This window comes from Scyliorhinus canicula, chromosome 1 (assembly GCF_902713615.1).
Source record: "Scyliorhinus canicula chromosome 1, sScyCan1.1, whole genome shotgun sequence".
Taxonomy (NCBI): Eukaryota; Metazoa; Chordata; class Chondrichthyes; order Carcharhiniformes; family Scyliorhinidae; genus Scyliorhinus; species Scyliorhinus canicula.
In genome coordinates this window covers 220,234,010-220,248,497 of record NC_052146.1, presented here as the reverse complement: position 1 = coordinate 220,248,497, position 14,488 = coordinate 220,234,010, and the positions used below count along the sequence as shown (strand labels likewise).

The following is a 14,488-nucleotide window of genomic DNA, read 5'->3' as shown; positions in this document are numbered from 1 at the left end:
ACCCCCAGGGTTCGCTGGCTGGTGCGTGGTGCAGGCGTATTGGCTGGGTAAGGCCCCCGCTGGGGCGGCCGTCTGTGGGGTCCACGATGCATAGGAGGGGTGGGCCGCGCGACTGGGGGTGTAGGCCTGAACGTTGCGCGAGGCAACCGTCATTGAGAGCGCTAGCTTCTTTGTCTCTGCTAGGTCGAGCGTGGCCCCTTCTAACAGTCGCTGGCATATGAGGTCCGACCCAATCCCCGTAACAAATGCGTCCCGCATGAGGAGGTTTGAATGTTCAGTGGCCGTAACGGCCTGACAGTCACAGTCCCGGACGAGTGGGATTCGGGCCCGCCAGAAGTCTTCTATGGACTCACCAGGAAGTTGAGAGCGAGTGACGAGTACGTGCCTGGTGAAGAGTGTGTTCGTCTTCTGAGCGTAATTCTCTTTGAGAAGCATCATGGCTTCGGCGTAGTACGGTGCGTCCTGTATTAGCGGAAAGACGCTGGAACTCAACCCTGAGTACAGGATCTGTATCTTCTGAGCCTCCGAGACAGGGCTGGGCGCCGTGTTGATGTAAGCCTCGAAACAAGCTAGCCAGTGTTGAAAGCCCTTTTTGGCGTCGCTTGAATCCAGCTGCAGGCGATCCGGTTTGATACAGAGGTCCATCTTTTGAAAATCTTAGAGCAATAAATTGATGCACGATCAATTGCACGAAGACTTGAGTTGGATACAACTGAGGCTTTATTGCTGTAAGATGTGTGGCCTCCCACAGCAGCTGGCGAAATGGCTGCAGCATAGAAGACACACATATTTAAACTCTACCACCTGTACCTGTAGTACATCCTCTAATAGAGGTGCAACAGTAGTTTACCACAGGGAGGCATTTGCTGTCTGTCGCTCAACTCTTTTGTGTCTATGTTCTGATTTTTACAAGTTTCTCTCACAACCCTCACAGGGTCTAAGGCATGAAGTGCCTTGCTGAATAACCAGACATGCTGAACAAATTGTCCAGTATTTGGATCTCTGATCTTATTACCTTGTACCGTAAATATAATTATAATTCATCTGCCTACAAAACACCAAATTATGATAATATATAGTTGTGTACATTGCTTATATATTCTACACAGAGTTCAATTTGGAAGCTTAATTCCTTTATTTCACGTCTAAGTCCAATTCATGAAACACTGGCCAAAGGACTCAGAACCACGACAACAAGGAAATAAATATTTTGCCCTTTGTCTTTTCATTCAGTGTCAAGAATTTCAAGATTGGGGAAAGTGTTTTTTGCTTTGCCTCAGCAATGACCACTAACCCCTAGCTCAGAAAACCATTCCATGGACCAGTGTGAGTTTTCTTATCTAATACCAAGCATCCTTATTGCTTCTTGACTTGCAACTTTCGTCTGAAGCTGCCTTTGATTTTGAGATGTGGCAGAAACCTGGGTAGAACAGAACTTGCCCCATTTCACTTCGTACCCTAAAGGTCAAAAGGAGACATTTGATCCCTTTAGACTGGGTGAATTTCTCTTTCCTAAACATTGACTATAGATATCATTAAATTTTACCTTCCTGTAATTGCATACTGGATTCAATAACCAAATCGATATTATTGACTAAAACAGACTCATTAGGGGTGGGTACGGTAGCACAGTGATTAGCACTGCTGCCTCACAGCGTCAAGAACCCGGGTTCAATTCCGGCCTTGGGTGTTTGTCTGTGTGGAATTTGCACTTTCTCCTCTTGGCTGCATGGGTTTCCTCCGGGTGCCCCGGTTTCCTCCCACAGTCCAAAGATGTGCAGGATGGTGGATTGAGCATGCTAAATTGGCCCTCAGTGTCCAAAGCTGTGCAGGTTAGCTGGGGCTATGAAGATGTGGCGGGGGAGTGCTTATAGGTGGGGTGTTCTTTCAGAGGGTCGGTGCAGAGTCAATGGGCCAAAGGGCTTCCTTCTGTACTGTAGGAATTCTATGGTTCTCTGGAGTTCCAACACTTCATTGAAAATACATGGAGAGACAGATACATTGTGATACATAGTGATTCATTCCATTCAATGAGATGATGACTGATCTGATCTGATAATCTTCAACTCCACTTTCCTGCCTTGTCCTCAAAACTCTTGATTCCCTTACTGATTAAAAATCTGTTTATCTCCTTGAACATACTACACAACCTAGCCTCTACAATTTTTTGCGGTAAAGAATTCCACAGATTCTTTACTCTCTGAGAGAAGAAATTCCTCCTCATCGCTGTCTTACAAGGGTGACCTTTTACACTGAGATTATGCCCTCTGGCACTGGACACATCCTGTGATGAATGATATCTGTACCTTTAATACGATGGCCCCTTTAAGACCGGGCTTGGAACCCTGAGGGACTCCGCCTCTGGCTCCGCCCCAGGAAACTGTATATAAGGTTACGCTTAGTGGGCAGCGTGCTGTGAGCACACTTCTCGGCAGCTGTCTGGTTCTCTGGTAATTAAAGCGTTTGAATTACCAATCTTCTCTCCTGTGTCGCAATTGAGGGTATCTCACATCCACAAGGGCAAACAGCCTCTTAGCACCTACCCTGTCAAGCCCCTGAAGAATCCTATATATCTCAATATGGTCGCCACTCATTCTTCTATTCCACGACCACAAAAGCAGTGCCAGTCCTGGAGAAAATCAGGATCCATTAATTAGCTAGCACCGGCGCCACGTGGAACCAGTGAAATTTGAAAACAAAATGCCGTCTGATTCAGCGGGGTCGGGTTTGATACTGGAGAGGCTGACAAGCTGCAGCTGAATAGAAGCACTTCACTCCCCACACATTCATCCGAGTCAACAAGATGGCATCCCGAAAAGCGACACCGCAGTTCACAAGACCCTGATGGACGCCGTGGAGGAGAGGTAGGGCACCCTGTTCCCCAGGGTAGGAAGGCGGCTGCCACCCGCCGCCATACACCGAGCCTGGGCACAGGTGGTAGATGTCGTGAGCGCCGTGGGTCCCACTACCAGGACCGGCCAGCAATGCCAGAAAATGCTGCACAACCACCTCAGGGCAGCCAGGATGAGTAGCCAGCACTGTGCCCCAGTCACCAAGCCCCATCCCACACACCCATTCCCCCCTCCCCAACCCAGAGGGCGACCGAATGCCACCCGCCAGCAGTCTGCTCTCACCCTGAACCGCATGCCGTCAAACCTACCGCCCGCCATGGCTGGGTGCCCTGCTCACTGTACGCTTTCTGTCCCCCTTCCCCAGGAGAAGATGGCGCACAACCGCAAAGAGAGAGAACCGACTGGAGGGGGGCTGCCAGAGTGGCCGAGGCGGAGGTCAGCATCGGGGAACCAAGTGAACCCCACTGAGTTGCGGTGTCTCTATGGCATGCGTGGCACCACCACCCCTCCACCTCCCCACCCCAGCACCTTTCCACTCCACACCACATCTCCACCACCTCAATCCCAGCATCCCACCACCTCCAAACCACCCCTCCATCACCCCAATCCGTGAACCAACCCTGCATCATATCTTGTCTTGCAGGATCACCTGGTGATGAATCAGGACCTCTGGCGCCCCCCCCCCCCCCCCCCACCCCACTCCGGCCGCCACCCCAGGACTCGCCGAACGATGAAGCGGGACTGCACAGCTATTCGAGCCCACAAATACCAGCCTGCGACACCACGGAGCATCAGTCAGCGGACGACACCGACTTTCCATCACAGCTACCTCCAACACCCTCCACCATCACAGAGACACTCACCTTAGTTGGGCACTTTAGTGAAGAGGGTCCTGGGACACTATGTGGTGCGCTCCTCAGACGTGCAGCGATATATCTGGATGGGTGGTGTCCGCGGTGGAGGCCTTGGGGGTGAAGGTATCGGCCACCTGTCAGAATGTCCAAGGCCTGGGGCACTCTGTGTGGGTGGTGGCCGACGCACATGACAGGGCGGCCTTGACACAGACAGCCATGTACCAGGGCCATCTAGGTATTGCTGCGCGCCCAGAGCTTGGCCCAGTCACAATGGACCATGGCTGCAGGAGCCGACGGCATTGCCCAGGTGCTGGCTGACCTGGCTGACAGAGGGACGTGGCCATGTCCCTGGGCTCCATGGCTGCAAGCAATGAGACCCAGGACGGACAGCAGCAGCTGGCAGAGGAACTGCCGAGTTTCGCTCCGGCAGCACCTCCATCTCAAGGAGTAGCCCGGGGGCAATCAGGGACCCCGATGGAGGAGGAGGTGATGGGGTGCATGCCGGTGACCCCACAGGGAAGGTGCCGGAACACCATAGCGCCTCAGGTTCCCCCCTCCTAACTCTGGCATATCCGATGGTCAACGGGCTTAATAGGGTGGCACCATGACACCTGTGACACCCAAGGGAATGCCAGGCCCGTCCAGGCCTGATCAATCCAGAGGACGGCTGCCAAAGGGGATCCAGGTCATAGGGCAGGAATCACAGCATGTTGTCTCCACACTGATGTACCGCCTGGAGAACCACCTAGACAGAGTGTTAGGGACCATAAGGCCAGAAAGGTGGATACAAGGTAAGTTGGCACAGGTGCACCACACAGGATTGCGCGAGGGGCAAGGGCGCAAACCTGTAGTAACAATAAACACCTTTTCACAAATGTTCCAACCAGCTTTGGTACTCTGTCAGAAGGGTGCGAGGGATGGCCGCAGAGGGGTCACTGGGAGGCGGGGGTGGGGGGATGGGCGGCCGTTGGGGGTCGGCATGGGCCAGGGCTCCCAGGTCAGCCACCACACATCACCCGATACCTGTTTCTGGTCTAGCCCCCACACTCACCAACCCCACCCCGCCCTATACTCCGTCCCCACCTCTGCCACCCCAGGGAATCGATGGGACCATGTGATGGAATGGCCAGTTCACATGCAGGGATCACCCAGGTGGATGGTGGAAAGTGCTACCGTGGGCAGGAGTCAGAGATTGAACGATAGAGAGCACCAGAGCTCATCGCAGAGCGGGTCATCATTATCCTCCATTCCATGGACCAGACCCACTGTTGCTGCCAACCCAGGACCCGCACCCCATAGTGCGGCAGGTAGGAATCACGGGGGTGTTTGCACTTGCAGGGTGGGTCTTGTTGGTGCAGGGAGGGTAGACAAAAGAGGGGGTCATCGGTTGGGGGGGGGGGGCGTGGTGGGACAGGATGTTCGTGCCACCATCGGCCAGGCCCCCTACTCGGCGAACCTGGAGGCGATCAGAGAGTCCTGCGCGCGTTGGCCCTGGTGCACACGTTGAGTGGCCTCCTGTGCCTGCCCGAGCCCCATTTCCTGCCCATCCTCCGCATCCTCCTCATTGGACAAGGCTTGCCATTCATTACCCTCCTGCAGAACGCTGCCCCTCAGCTGAGCAATGTTGTGGAGGATGCAGCAGGCCACCACGATGCAGGAGACCCTCCTAGCACTATTCTGGAGGGCCTCTCCAGAGCGGTCCAGGCACCTGAACCGCATCCCGGATAGGTTCCCACTCGGTGCTTGGAAGGACCCCGTGGCAAAAATGTTCTGGACGACCGTCACCTTGATGCCCACCGGGAGCGGGTGTCCTCCCCCATTCTCCCACGGTTCCAGGTGCACAATGATCCAGTTGATATGCCGTGCGGTCCCCTGCTCAGCTGGAGTCTTCGACAACATGCCCTGTCCGGTTAGGTCCTCGAATGACAAATGATAAGGGGTGATCTGGGATTAAGGTATTCAAGATATTAACAGGGAAAGCCAGGGAAATAAAGATAAACTATTTCAATTGGTTGGAGTTTCTAAAATTAGGAAACGGCCTAAAACTTAGGCCACTCAAAGGGTGATAGAGGTTCAGAACTCTCTTCCACAAATGGCAGTTGAAGCTAACTTTAAATCTGAGATGGATTTTTGTTCAGCAGAGATATTAAGGGATATGGGCTAAAGGCAGGTATATAGAGTTAGGCCACAGATCAGCCATGAACTCATTAAATGGCAGGACATGTCTGAGGGGCTGAATGGCCTACTCTTGTTCCTATGTTTCTATGTAACAAACAGCCTCAAAGTACTATTGAATTGTCAGAGTCACAGAGTCATACAGTGCAGAAAAGGCCCTTCGGCCCATCAAATCTGCACCTACAATAACTACCCCTAATGTCGCGCTAATCCCATTTACCAGCACTTGCCCCCATTTCCGTGAATGTGATGGTGTTCCAAGTGCTTATCCAAGTGGTTTTTAAAGGTTGTGAGGTTTCCAGCCTCCACGACCTTCCTAGGCAGTCCATTCCACATTCTCACCACCCTCTGAGTGAAAAAATATTTTCTCAAATCCACTCGGAATCTCCTTCCCCTCACCCTAAAACTATGCCCCCTTCTGATTGACCCTTCAATCAAGGGGAACAGCTGCTTCCTATTTACCCTGTCCAAACCTCTCAATCGTATACACCTCAATCATGCCCCCTCAGCCTTCTCTGCTCTAAAGAAAACAATCCAAGTCTATCCAGTCTCTCCTTTTCGCTCAGATGCTCCATCCCAGACAATATCCTGGGGAATCTCCTCTGGACCCCCTCCAGTGCAATCACCTCCTTCCTATAGTGAGGTGACCAGAACTGCACACAGTACTCCAGCTGTGGCCTAACTAATGTTCTGTACAGCTCCAACATAACCTCCTTGCTCTTACATTCTATGCCACGACTGATAAAGGCAAGTGTCACATGTGTCTTCTTGACTATGCTATTCACCTGCTCCGCCACTTTCAGGGATCTGTGAACGATTACCCCAAGATCCATCTGTTCCTCTGAGTTTCCTAGTGTCCTGCCATTCATTTACACATTCCCTTGTCCTGTTTCCTCTTCCAAAGTGCATTACCTCACACTTATCAGGGTTAAATACCATCTGACCAACCCATCTACATCTTCCTGTGACCTACAACCCTCTTCTTCACCGTTAACCACCCTACCAATCTTGGTGTCATCTGCAAACTTACTTATCATTCCCCCCAAGGTCTCGTCTATATCATTTTTATATTGCTAAATATTTATAAAACAATAAGGGACCCCTGTGGTACGCCTCTGGACACCGGCCTCCAGTTACTCAAACTTCCACCCTTTGTGTCCTATTACTAAGCCAGTTTCGGATCCATCTCAACAGGTTTCCTTGAATTCCATGTGATTCAACCATCTCATATTCAGTCTTCCATGTGGGACCTTGTCAAAGGCTTTGCTAAAATCCATGTAAACTATTTCCTCATCCACACATTCGGTCACTTTATCAAAAAATTCTATCAAATTTGTTAAGCATGACCTCCCCCTGACAAAGCCATGCTGACTATCCGTGTGCCTTTCCAAATGGAAATTAATTCCCGCTTTAAGAATTTTCTCCAATAGTTTCCCTACCACTGACATGAGGCTCACCGATCTGTAATTCCCTGGTTTATCTCTTCCTCCCTTCTGGAAAAGTGGAACAACATTAGCTGTTCTCCAGTCCTCTGGCACTCCTCGTATGGCCAGAGAGGAATTAAAAGCTTGCGTCAGAGCCCCTGCAATTTCCTGCCTCACCTCCCACAGCAGCCTGGGATGCAATTCATCCGGGCCTGGGGATTTGTCTATTTTTAAGCCCGTCAAAATCTCTAATATCTATTCGCTTCTTGTGTAAAACTGCTCAAGGTCCTCACGGTCCATTTCTTGAATTCTGTACCTGAGTCCTCTTTCTTCTCAATGACGACCGATGAGAAGTATTCATTTAAACCTTAGCACTGTGCTGTGGCTTCACACACAGATTGCCCCCTTGGTCTCTAATCGACCCATCTCTTTTTCCCTGGTTAATCTCTTCCCCTTAATGTATTTATAAAACATTTTAGGGTCTCCTCTATCTTACTCACAAGTCCTTTTTCATGCCCCCTTTTTGCTGTTCCAAATGCTTTCTTAAGTTCCCTCTTGCACTCCCTATATTCCTCTAGGGCCGCAGTTGAATTTCTCCCTTTGGATTTGCTAAAAGTCTTTCTCTTCCTCCTTTTCCAGTCCTGGATTGTCCCAGACATCCAGTGTTCCCTGAACTTATTGCTCCTACATTTCCCCCTCCAGGGAACATGTTGGACCTGTACTCTCCCCATTTCCTTTTCGAAGGTCCTCCACATCTCTGCTGTAGATTTTCCCGGAGGAAGCTGTCCCCAGTCAACTCTGGCCAGATCCGGTCTTATTTTAGTAAAATCTGTCTTGCCCCAATCCCAAACCATTCTTTTGCAGGTCTTTTACCATGTTGTGATCGCTATCACTAAAATGCTCCCCCACTGCCACATTGAACACTTGTCCAGCTTCATTCCCAGAACCAGATCCAACACTGCTCCATCTCTTTGGGCATTATACATATTGATACAAAAAACTCCCCTGAATACATTTCAAGAAATCTGTCCCTTTAGACCCTTTACACCGTGACTATTCCAGTTTATGTTCGGGAAGTTGAAATCCCAGAGTATAATTACCCAATGATTATTCTTACACACTTCAGTAATTTGTCTACTAAAGGCTGAATTTGCTGCCAATGCCACACGTGCACAGTTGTATGCTCGGCTGCCATATATATAGGGGGCAATGAGCAGCCGGACACATCACTGGACCTGGAATTTCAAATATTACAGCGCCAGCAGCATCCAATCAGCATTAAAAAGCCCCTTCCATCCACAGCTCACACCAAACCTCACAGACAGAGCTCAAAAGAACAAGTGGCAATGGGACACATTCCGTACCCTCACCCTCAGCCCCCAATTAAAATGACACGTCAAATTGTTCTCTTTATAGAAATTTATTAAAAGATTAAATATCAAAAGCAATGTATTTTTGTGGTATAAATCATGTTGGGGATACATGGGCAATAACATAAAATTCATTTTTAAAAGTTTAAAGACTGCCAAAAATAAGCTGTCAGCCTTAATGAGAGCGGATTTGTGTCTCCAGCAAATAACACCAGTGGACACAGTGCAAGTACTGACATTGCACAGATAGGTATCGGCTACCATCTTACATGACAAGGTAATGTGGCCTTTTTTTGTGTACACTATCAAGACACACAGTGATTGACTAAACAGTATTTATGTGGGCAACTTATATTTTAAAGTACAAAAAAGAATTTTGACACAACCAGAAATGCCCACTTAAAGTATACATTACACTGTCCTTTAAAGTATACATTACACTGTCCTTTAAAGTATATATTACACTGTCCTTTAAGTAGACATTATAGTGTCCTTTAGGTATGCGTTTAATTCTCCCAAAATCAGTCCAAAATAAATCTTAGCTCCCGAGGGCTTTCCTCCAACCTTTTCCTTTCCGAGTCTGGAAACTTTTGATTCTGGAACTGTCTTTCATGGCGTAGGTTTCCTGGAGAATTCTCCTTGCTGAAGCAACGCAAATCTTCCGGAATTTCCCGGTTGATGGGATTCCCTTTTCCCACTGGCGGGGTTCCCGGTGACATGGGGTGGTTTCAATGGGAAATTCCATTGACAAGCGGCGCTCTGCCAAGAAACACGTGGCTGGGGGAGAGGAAAATCCCATCCCTCATGAATTTGGTCTTTCCAATCCAAATGCAACCTCCCACCCAGATTCCTGAGTAGTGAACCACAGAAACACTTTGTATCTTTCCCTCCCGGATCCTGGGCCTGGCAGAATAATCTTGTCAGTGAGTGTTGAAGAATATCTTAGACCCTTCCTAACTCAAAGTCCATCTCCATAGCAATGTGGATCACATAGGCCTGTCTCCAGGGAGAATTGGTGATCACCTATCCTTGAAACACCATCTCACTTTTATCTTCGAGGTTAATGGAAAGTTTACATAACAACTTTCTCAACACTTTTCTGTGCCTTTGGAGACTCACAGTCTATCCACTGTTAGCAGACCTACTATTGCCACTGTCTCCAAGTGTAAACACCCACTTGGGTTGGGTGGTTTTGCCAATGAGAATGGTAAATATCGCAAAAAGGTAAAAGTTGCATTTCACATTGGCGTAAAAGCAGAAAGCGATTGTTCCCTCTTCCCGTCAGTGGCGGGCTGTGTTTCCCGTCATTCGACATTGGGAACTTCATTGTAATAAATTAGCATCTCATTTTCAGGCCCATACGCTGGAATCATACCCCCATGTCAAATAATGCGTCCACGACAGTGTGCTGTCAGAATGGCAGGAAGCATGGCTGGTCTCAGAAGGAGTGAACCTGGTGAGCGATACCCCCAAGGAGCTCAAAGGTGAGCACAGGGCTCGGGGGGGAGACGGTAATGCCTGGGGTGGCATGGTAATATCAGGGTTTGCTAGGGTAATGCCAGGTTGGGCTGAGGGTGCCAGGGTAGCACCACGGGTCACACCTGGGTTAAGATTGTTCCCTGGTGTGCTCGCTGTATACGGGTGTGACCTTTAAAAATGGTGCCCAGATCACCGGCTGATGGCGGGACGGGTGAATCAGAGGCTGCCTGTCAGCAGTACATTGAGGAACTGCTGCCTGCCTTCTTTTTCCTCACTGTAGTCCTGCACTAAATGGTGGAAAAAACACTTTTCCCACCTGACTATCCACTGTTAGCAGACCTACTATTGCCACTGTCTCCAAGTGTAAACACCCACTTGGGTTGGGTGGTTTTGCCAATGAGAATGGTAAATATCGCAAAAAGGTAAAAGTTGCATTTCACATTGGCATTTACCGACACGGAGGAAATCTTGCTTCTTGCGCCTTTTTGCAGCAGAACAATCTGGCCCCCATTAATCTTGAACAATCAAACCACCCAGGCTTGCTGTCTGAGGCAGATTTCAGAAAAGGTCACGTAAACCTCTTCATTGTACTTTCTATAGAAAACACAATCTCAAAACATAATCTTATACTTCATAATTATAACATTAAAAATTCCATTTTCAGTCAGGTGCCGAAATTTGATTTCAAAGCATTACAAATACCACAGAGATCTTCAGGCTTAAAATAGTGTATGAAGATAGTACCAGAAAAAACATGCACATGTTCTTCAATGTAATCCAGGATCATGGATTGGCATTACCTTGCCTCGGAGCTGGTACCAGTTGTATGACTGAGTAGAGTTATCTTCAAACTTCCAGCCCTCAAAAGGAATCTCTAACTCTCCCAGAAACACTTTTCGTTTGAGTGTTGTACAGTGCCACACAGAGACTTGAAGTGTCCTCATGTCCAACTGTGATCGTTCAATATTGTACTGTGGAATGCAAAGTAGAATAACGAATTTGAAAAATGATTAACCTAGGAAACTCCTGGGTAATCATAGAACTATAGAAAAGTTACAGCCCAGAAGAAGGCCATTCGGCCCATCTTGTCTATGCCAGTCGAGGACACCCAGGTGCCATTTGTAATCCCACTTTCCTGCACCCAGCCCATAGCTCTGTACCTTTCAGCACTTAAGGTGCAGATCCAGGTACCTTTTAAAAGAGTTTAGGGTATCTGCCTCCACCTCCAACTCGGACAGCGAATTCCAGACTCCCACTTCCCTAATTTTTCCTCATGTCCCCTCTACACCTTCTGCCACTTATCTTGAATCTATGTCCCCTGGTTCTAGAATTCTCCATCAAGGGAAACAATTTTATCCTGTCCACACCTATGACTGTATAGCCAAATTCCCCTCCAAGTCGATTTTCAAATTTGCTGATGACACCACAGTAGTGGGTCGGATTTCAAACAATGACGAGACAGAGTATAGGAATGAGATAGAGAATCTGGTGAACTGGTGCGACGACAATAATGTCTCCCTCAATGTCAACAAAATGACAGAGATTATCATTGACTTCAGGAAGCGTAGTGGACAACATGCCCCTGTCTACATCAATGGGAACGAAGTAGAAAGGGTCGAGAGCTTCAAGTTTTTAGGTGTACAGGTCACCAACAACCTGTCCTGGTCCCCCCATGCCGACACTATAGTTAAGAAAGCCCACCAACAACTCACTCTACTTTCTCAGAAGACTAAGGAAATTTGGCATGTCAGCTACAATCCTCACCAACTTCTACAGAATCACCATAAAAAGCATTATTTCTGGTTGTATCACAGCTTGGTATGGATTCTGCTCTGCCCAAGACCGCAGGAAACTACTAAAGGTCGTGAATGTAGCCCAGTCCATCACGCAAACCAGCCTCCCATCCATTGACTTTATTGATATTCCCGCTGCCTCAGAAAGGCAGCCAGTCTAATTAAGGACCCCACGTACCCTGGACATATTCTCCTCCACCTTCTTCCGTCGGGAAAAAGATACCAAAGTTTGAGGTCATGTACCAACCGACTCAAGAACAGCTTCTTCCCTACTGCCATCAGACTTTTGAATGGACCTACCTCGTATTAAGTTGATCTTTACTCTACACCTTGCTATAACTGTAACATTATATTCTGCGGTCTCTCCTTCCTTCCCTTTGTACGGTATGCATTGTTTGTACAGCATGCAAGAAACAATACTTTTCACTGTATACTAATCCATGTGACAATAATAAATCAAATCAAAATCAAATCAAATCACTCTATCTCTTCCCTTCTTAATTTTGTACACTTTAATGAAGTCACCCCTCAGCCTCCTTTGTTCCAAGGAAAATAATCCCAATCTGTCCAATCTCTCCTCGTAACTACACTTTTCTAGCCCTGGCAACATTCTTGTTAACCTCCTCTGCACTTGCTCCAGAGTAATTACGTCCTTCCTGTAAAGTGGCGACCAGAACTGCACACAATACTCCAGTTGTGGCCTCACCAGTGTTGTATACAATTCCAACATTATATTCTTAAATTTCTACTCTATACCTCTGCCAATGAGGGAGAGCACTCCATAAGCTTTCTTTACAACTGTGTCTACTTGAACTGCTGCCTTTAGGAACTTGTGTACCAAGATCTCTCACTTCATCTACCCAGCTTAGTTTATTCCAATTTATTGTGTACTCAACTTCAAGTTTTCTTATATCTGCCATATAGTATCATCTTGCTGGTGATACTAAATTAAGCATCTCGCAAAGTGGTATAAATGAAAAGATAAAGTTCAAAAGGGACATTGATAGATTAAGCGAGTACACAAAGCTATGCCAGATGAAATTTAATGTTGGGAAATGTTAAGTCATTTACTTTGGGCCTAAGGAAAGATAGATCAGAATATTTTCTAAATAACAAGAAGCTAGGAACTATGAAGGAGCAGAGCGATTTCGGGATCCATGAACAGAAATCATTAACAGCTAGCCAAGAGGCGGTGATACAAAGTGGTGATAGATATATTATGGTTGGATAACACTCTGGTTGTATTGCATTTGGACTGGTGCATCACATCCGAGTACCTCACCTCAGGAAGGATATTTTGGCCTTCAAGCAGGTTATGTCACTAGCCTGTCAACAGGGATAAAATGAATAACTTATGAGGAAAGATTACACAAACTAAATTATGAGGACTGTACCCTTGAGTATAATGGAATGTAAATATAAATACATGATGGTACACGTCGCTCTGCAAGCACCGGGACATCATAATCAAAGACTGCTCCTACCTGGCTTACTCACTGTTCCAACATCTTCCATCGGGCAGGAGATACAAAAGTCTGAGAACACGCACCAACAGACTCAAAAATAGCTTCTTCCCCGCTGTTACCAGACTCCTAAACGTTTCTCTTATGGACTGACCTGATTAACACTACACCCCTGTATGGTTCACCCGATGCTGGTGTTATCTAGTTACATTGTGTACCTTGTGTTGCCCTATTAGGTATTTTCTATTATTTCCTTTTCTTTTCATGTTCCATATGACTTGGTCTCAGTAAAAGTTCTCCAACTGGGAAATACTGCAACCATCTTCTCAAATCCTTAATAAACGAACCCTGTGTATTTTATGTTAACCAATTCCTTATGCAAGGTTGGTGCATTGATGTTTATCGATTAAGTAAGCATAAGGAGGATACAAAACAGCTGCAAGGGTCTCTAGTGAAATGGTTGGCTGCACCTAAAGGACATGCACTCACAACACAAACTATTTATAACCTGGTAATCAATACACAAAGCTCAGCAGCATGTTTACCCTTAAATGGCCATTATATAGTCAAAGTAAGTTTATTTTACGAATTCATTAACTAATAGACAACTAACTAGTTAAAAAGTCAACAGAAGTTAAAAATGAATGCATTTGGAAACATGGTCAGAAAGATGCCAACTTTAAAAATAGCAATAGCCTCTAATTTGCCAAGAATGTATTACCCTTAATATTTCATTAAAAACTGGATCCACTGAGTTCTTCTTCACTGTGCTCTTCAGCTTACTCTGAGGAGATTTGTCAGGAAGCAAATAGATCTTCACATACCTGAAAAATACAAGCAAAGTCATAAGGTTTCCTGGTTTTAGTAACTATACAATGCTCTTTGCTCTAATTATCAGGTTCCATTAATAATTACACAATTTCAGGGGAGACAAGGTTGGGAATTAAATTGTTTAGAGTAACTTGACATTTAAAAAGATAGGCAAAATGGAAGAAGGAAGTGGAGACAGCACTGAAATTAAAGGATGAGATGAAGACAGTCATGAGAAAGGATCTCAGCCTAGAAAATCAATGGATTC

The 14,488-nt window shown here is 47.0% G+C and overlaps 1 protein-coding gene across 5 annotated transcripts in view; it reads right to left on the bottom strand.

Moving 5' to 3' along the window:
* Positions 1-14,488, bottom strand: part of sytl3 (synaptotagmin-like 3) — a 205,372-nt gene that overhangs the window by 22,723 nt on the left and 168,161 nt on the right. For all 5 annotated transcript variants that reach the window (XM_038808089.1, XM_038808083.1, XM_038808108.1 and 2 more), the window contains 2 exons: positions 14,132-14,234; positions 10,955-11,125 (listed from right to left, as the gene is read on the bottom strand). In XM_038808089.1, coding sequence (XP_038664017.1) covers positions 10,955-11,125; positions 14,132-14,234 — 274 coding nt within the window. The remainder of the gene's footprint in view (positions 1-10,954; positions 11,126-14,131; positions 14,235-14,488) is intronic.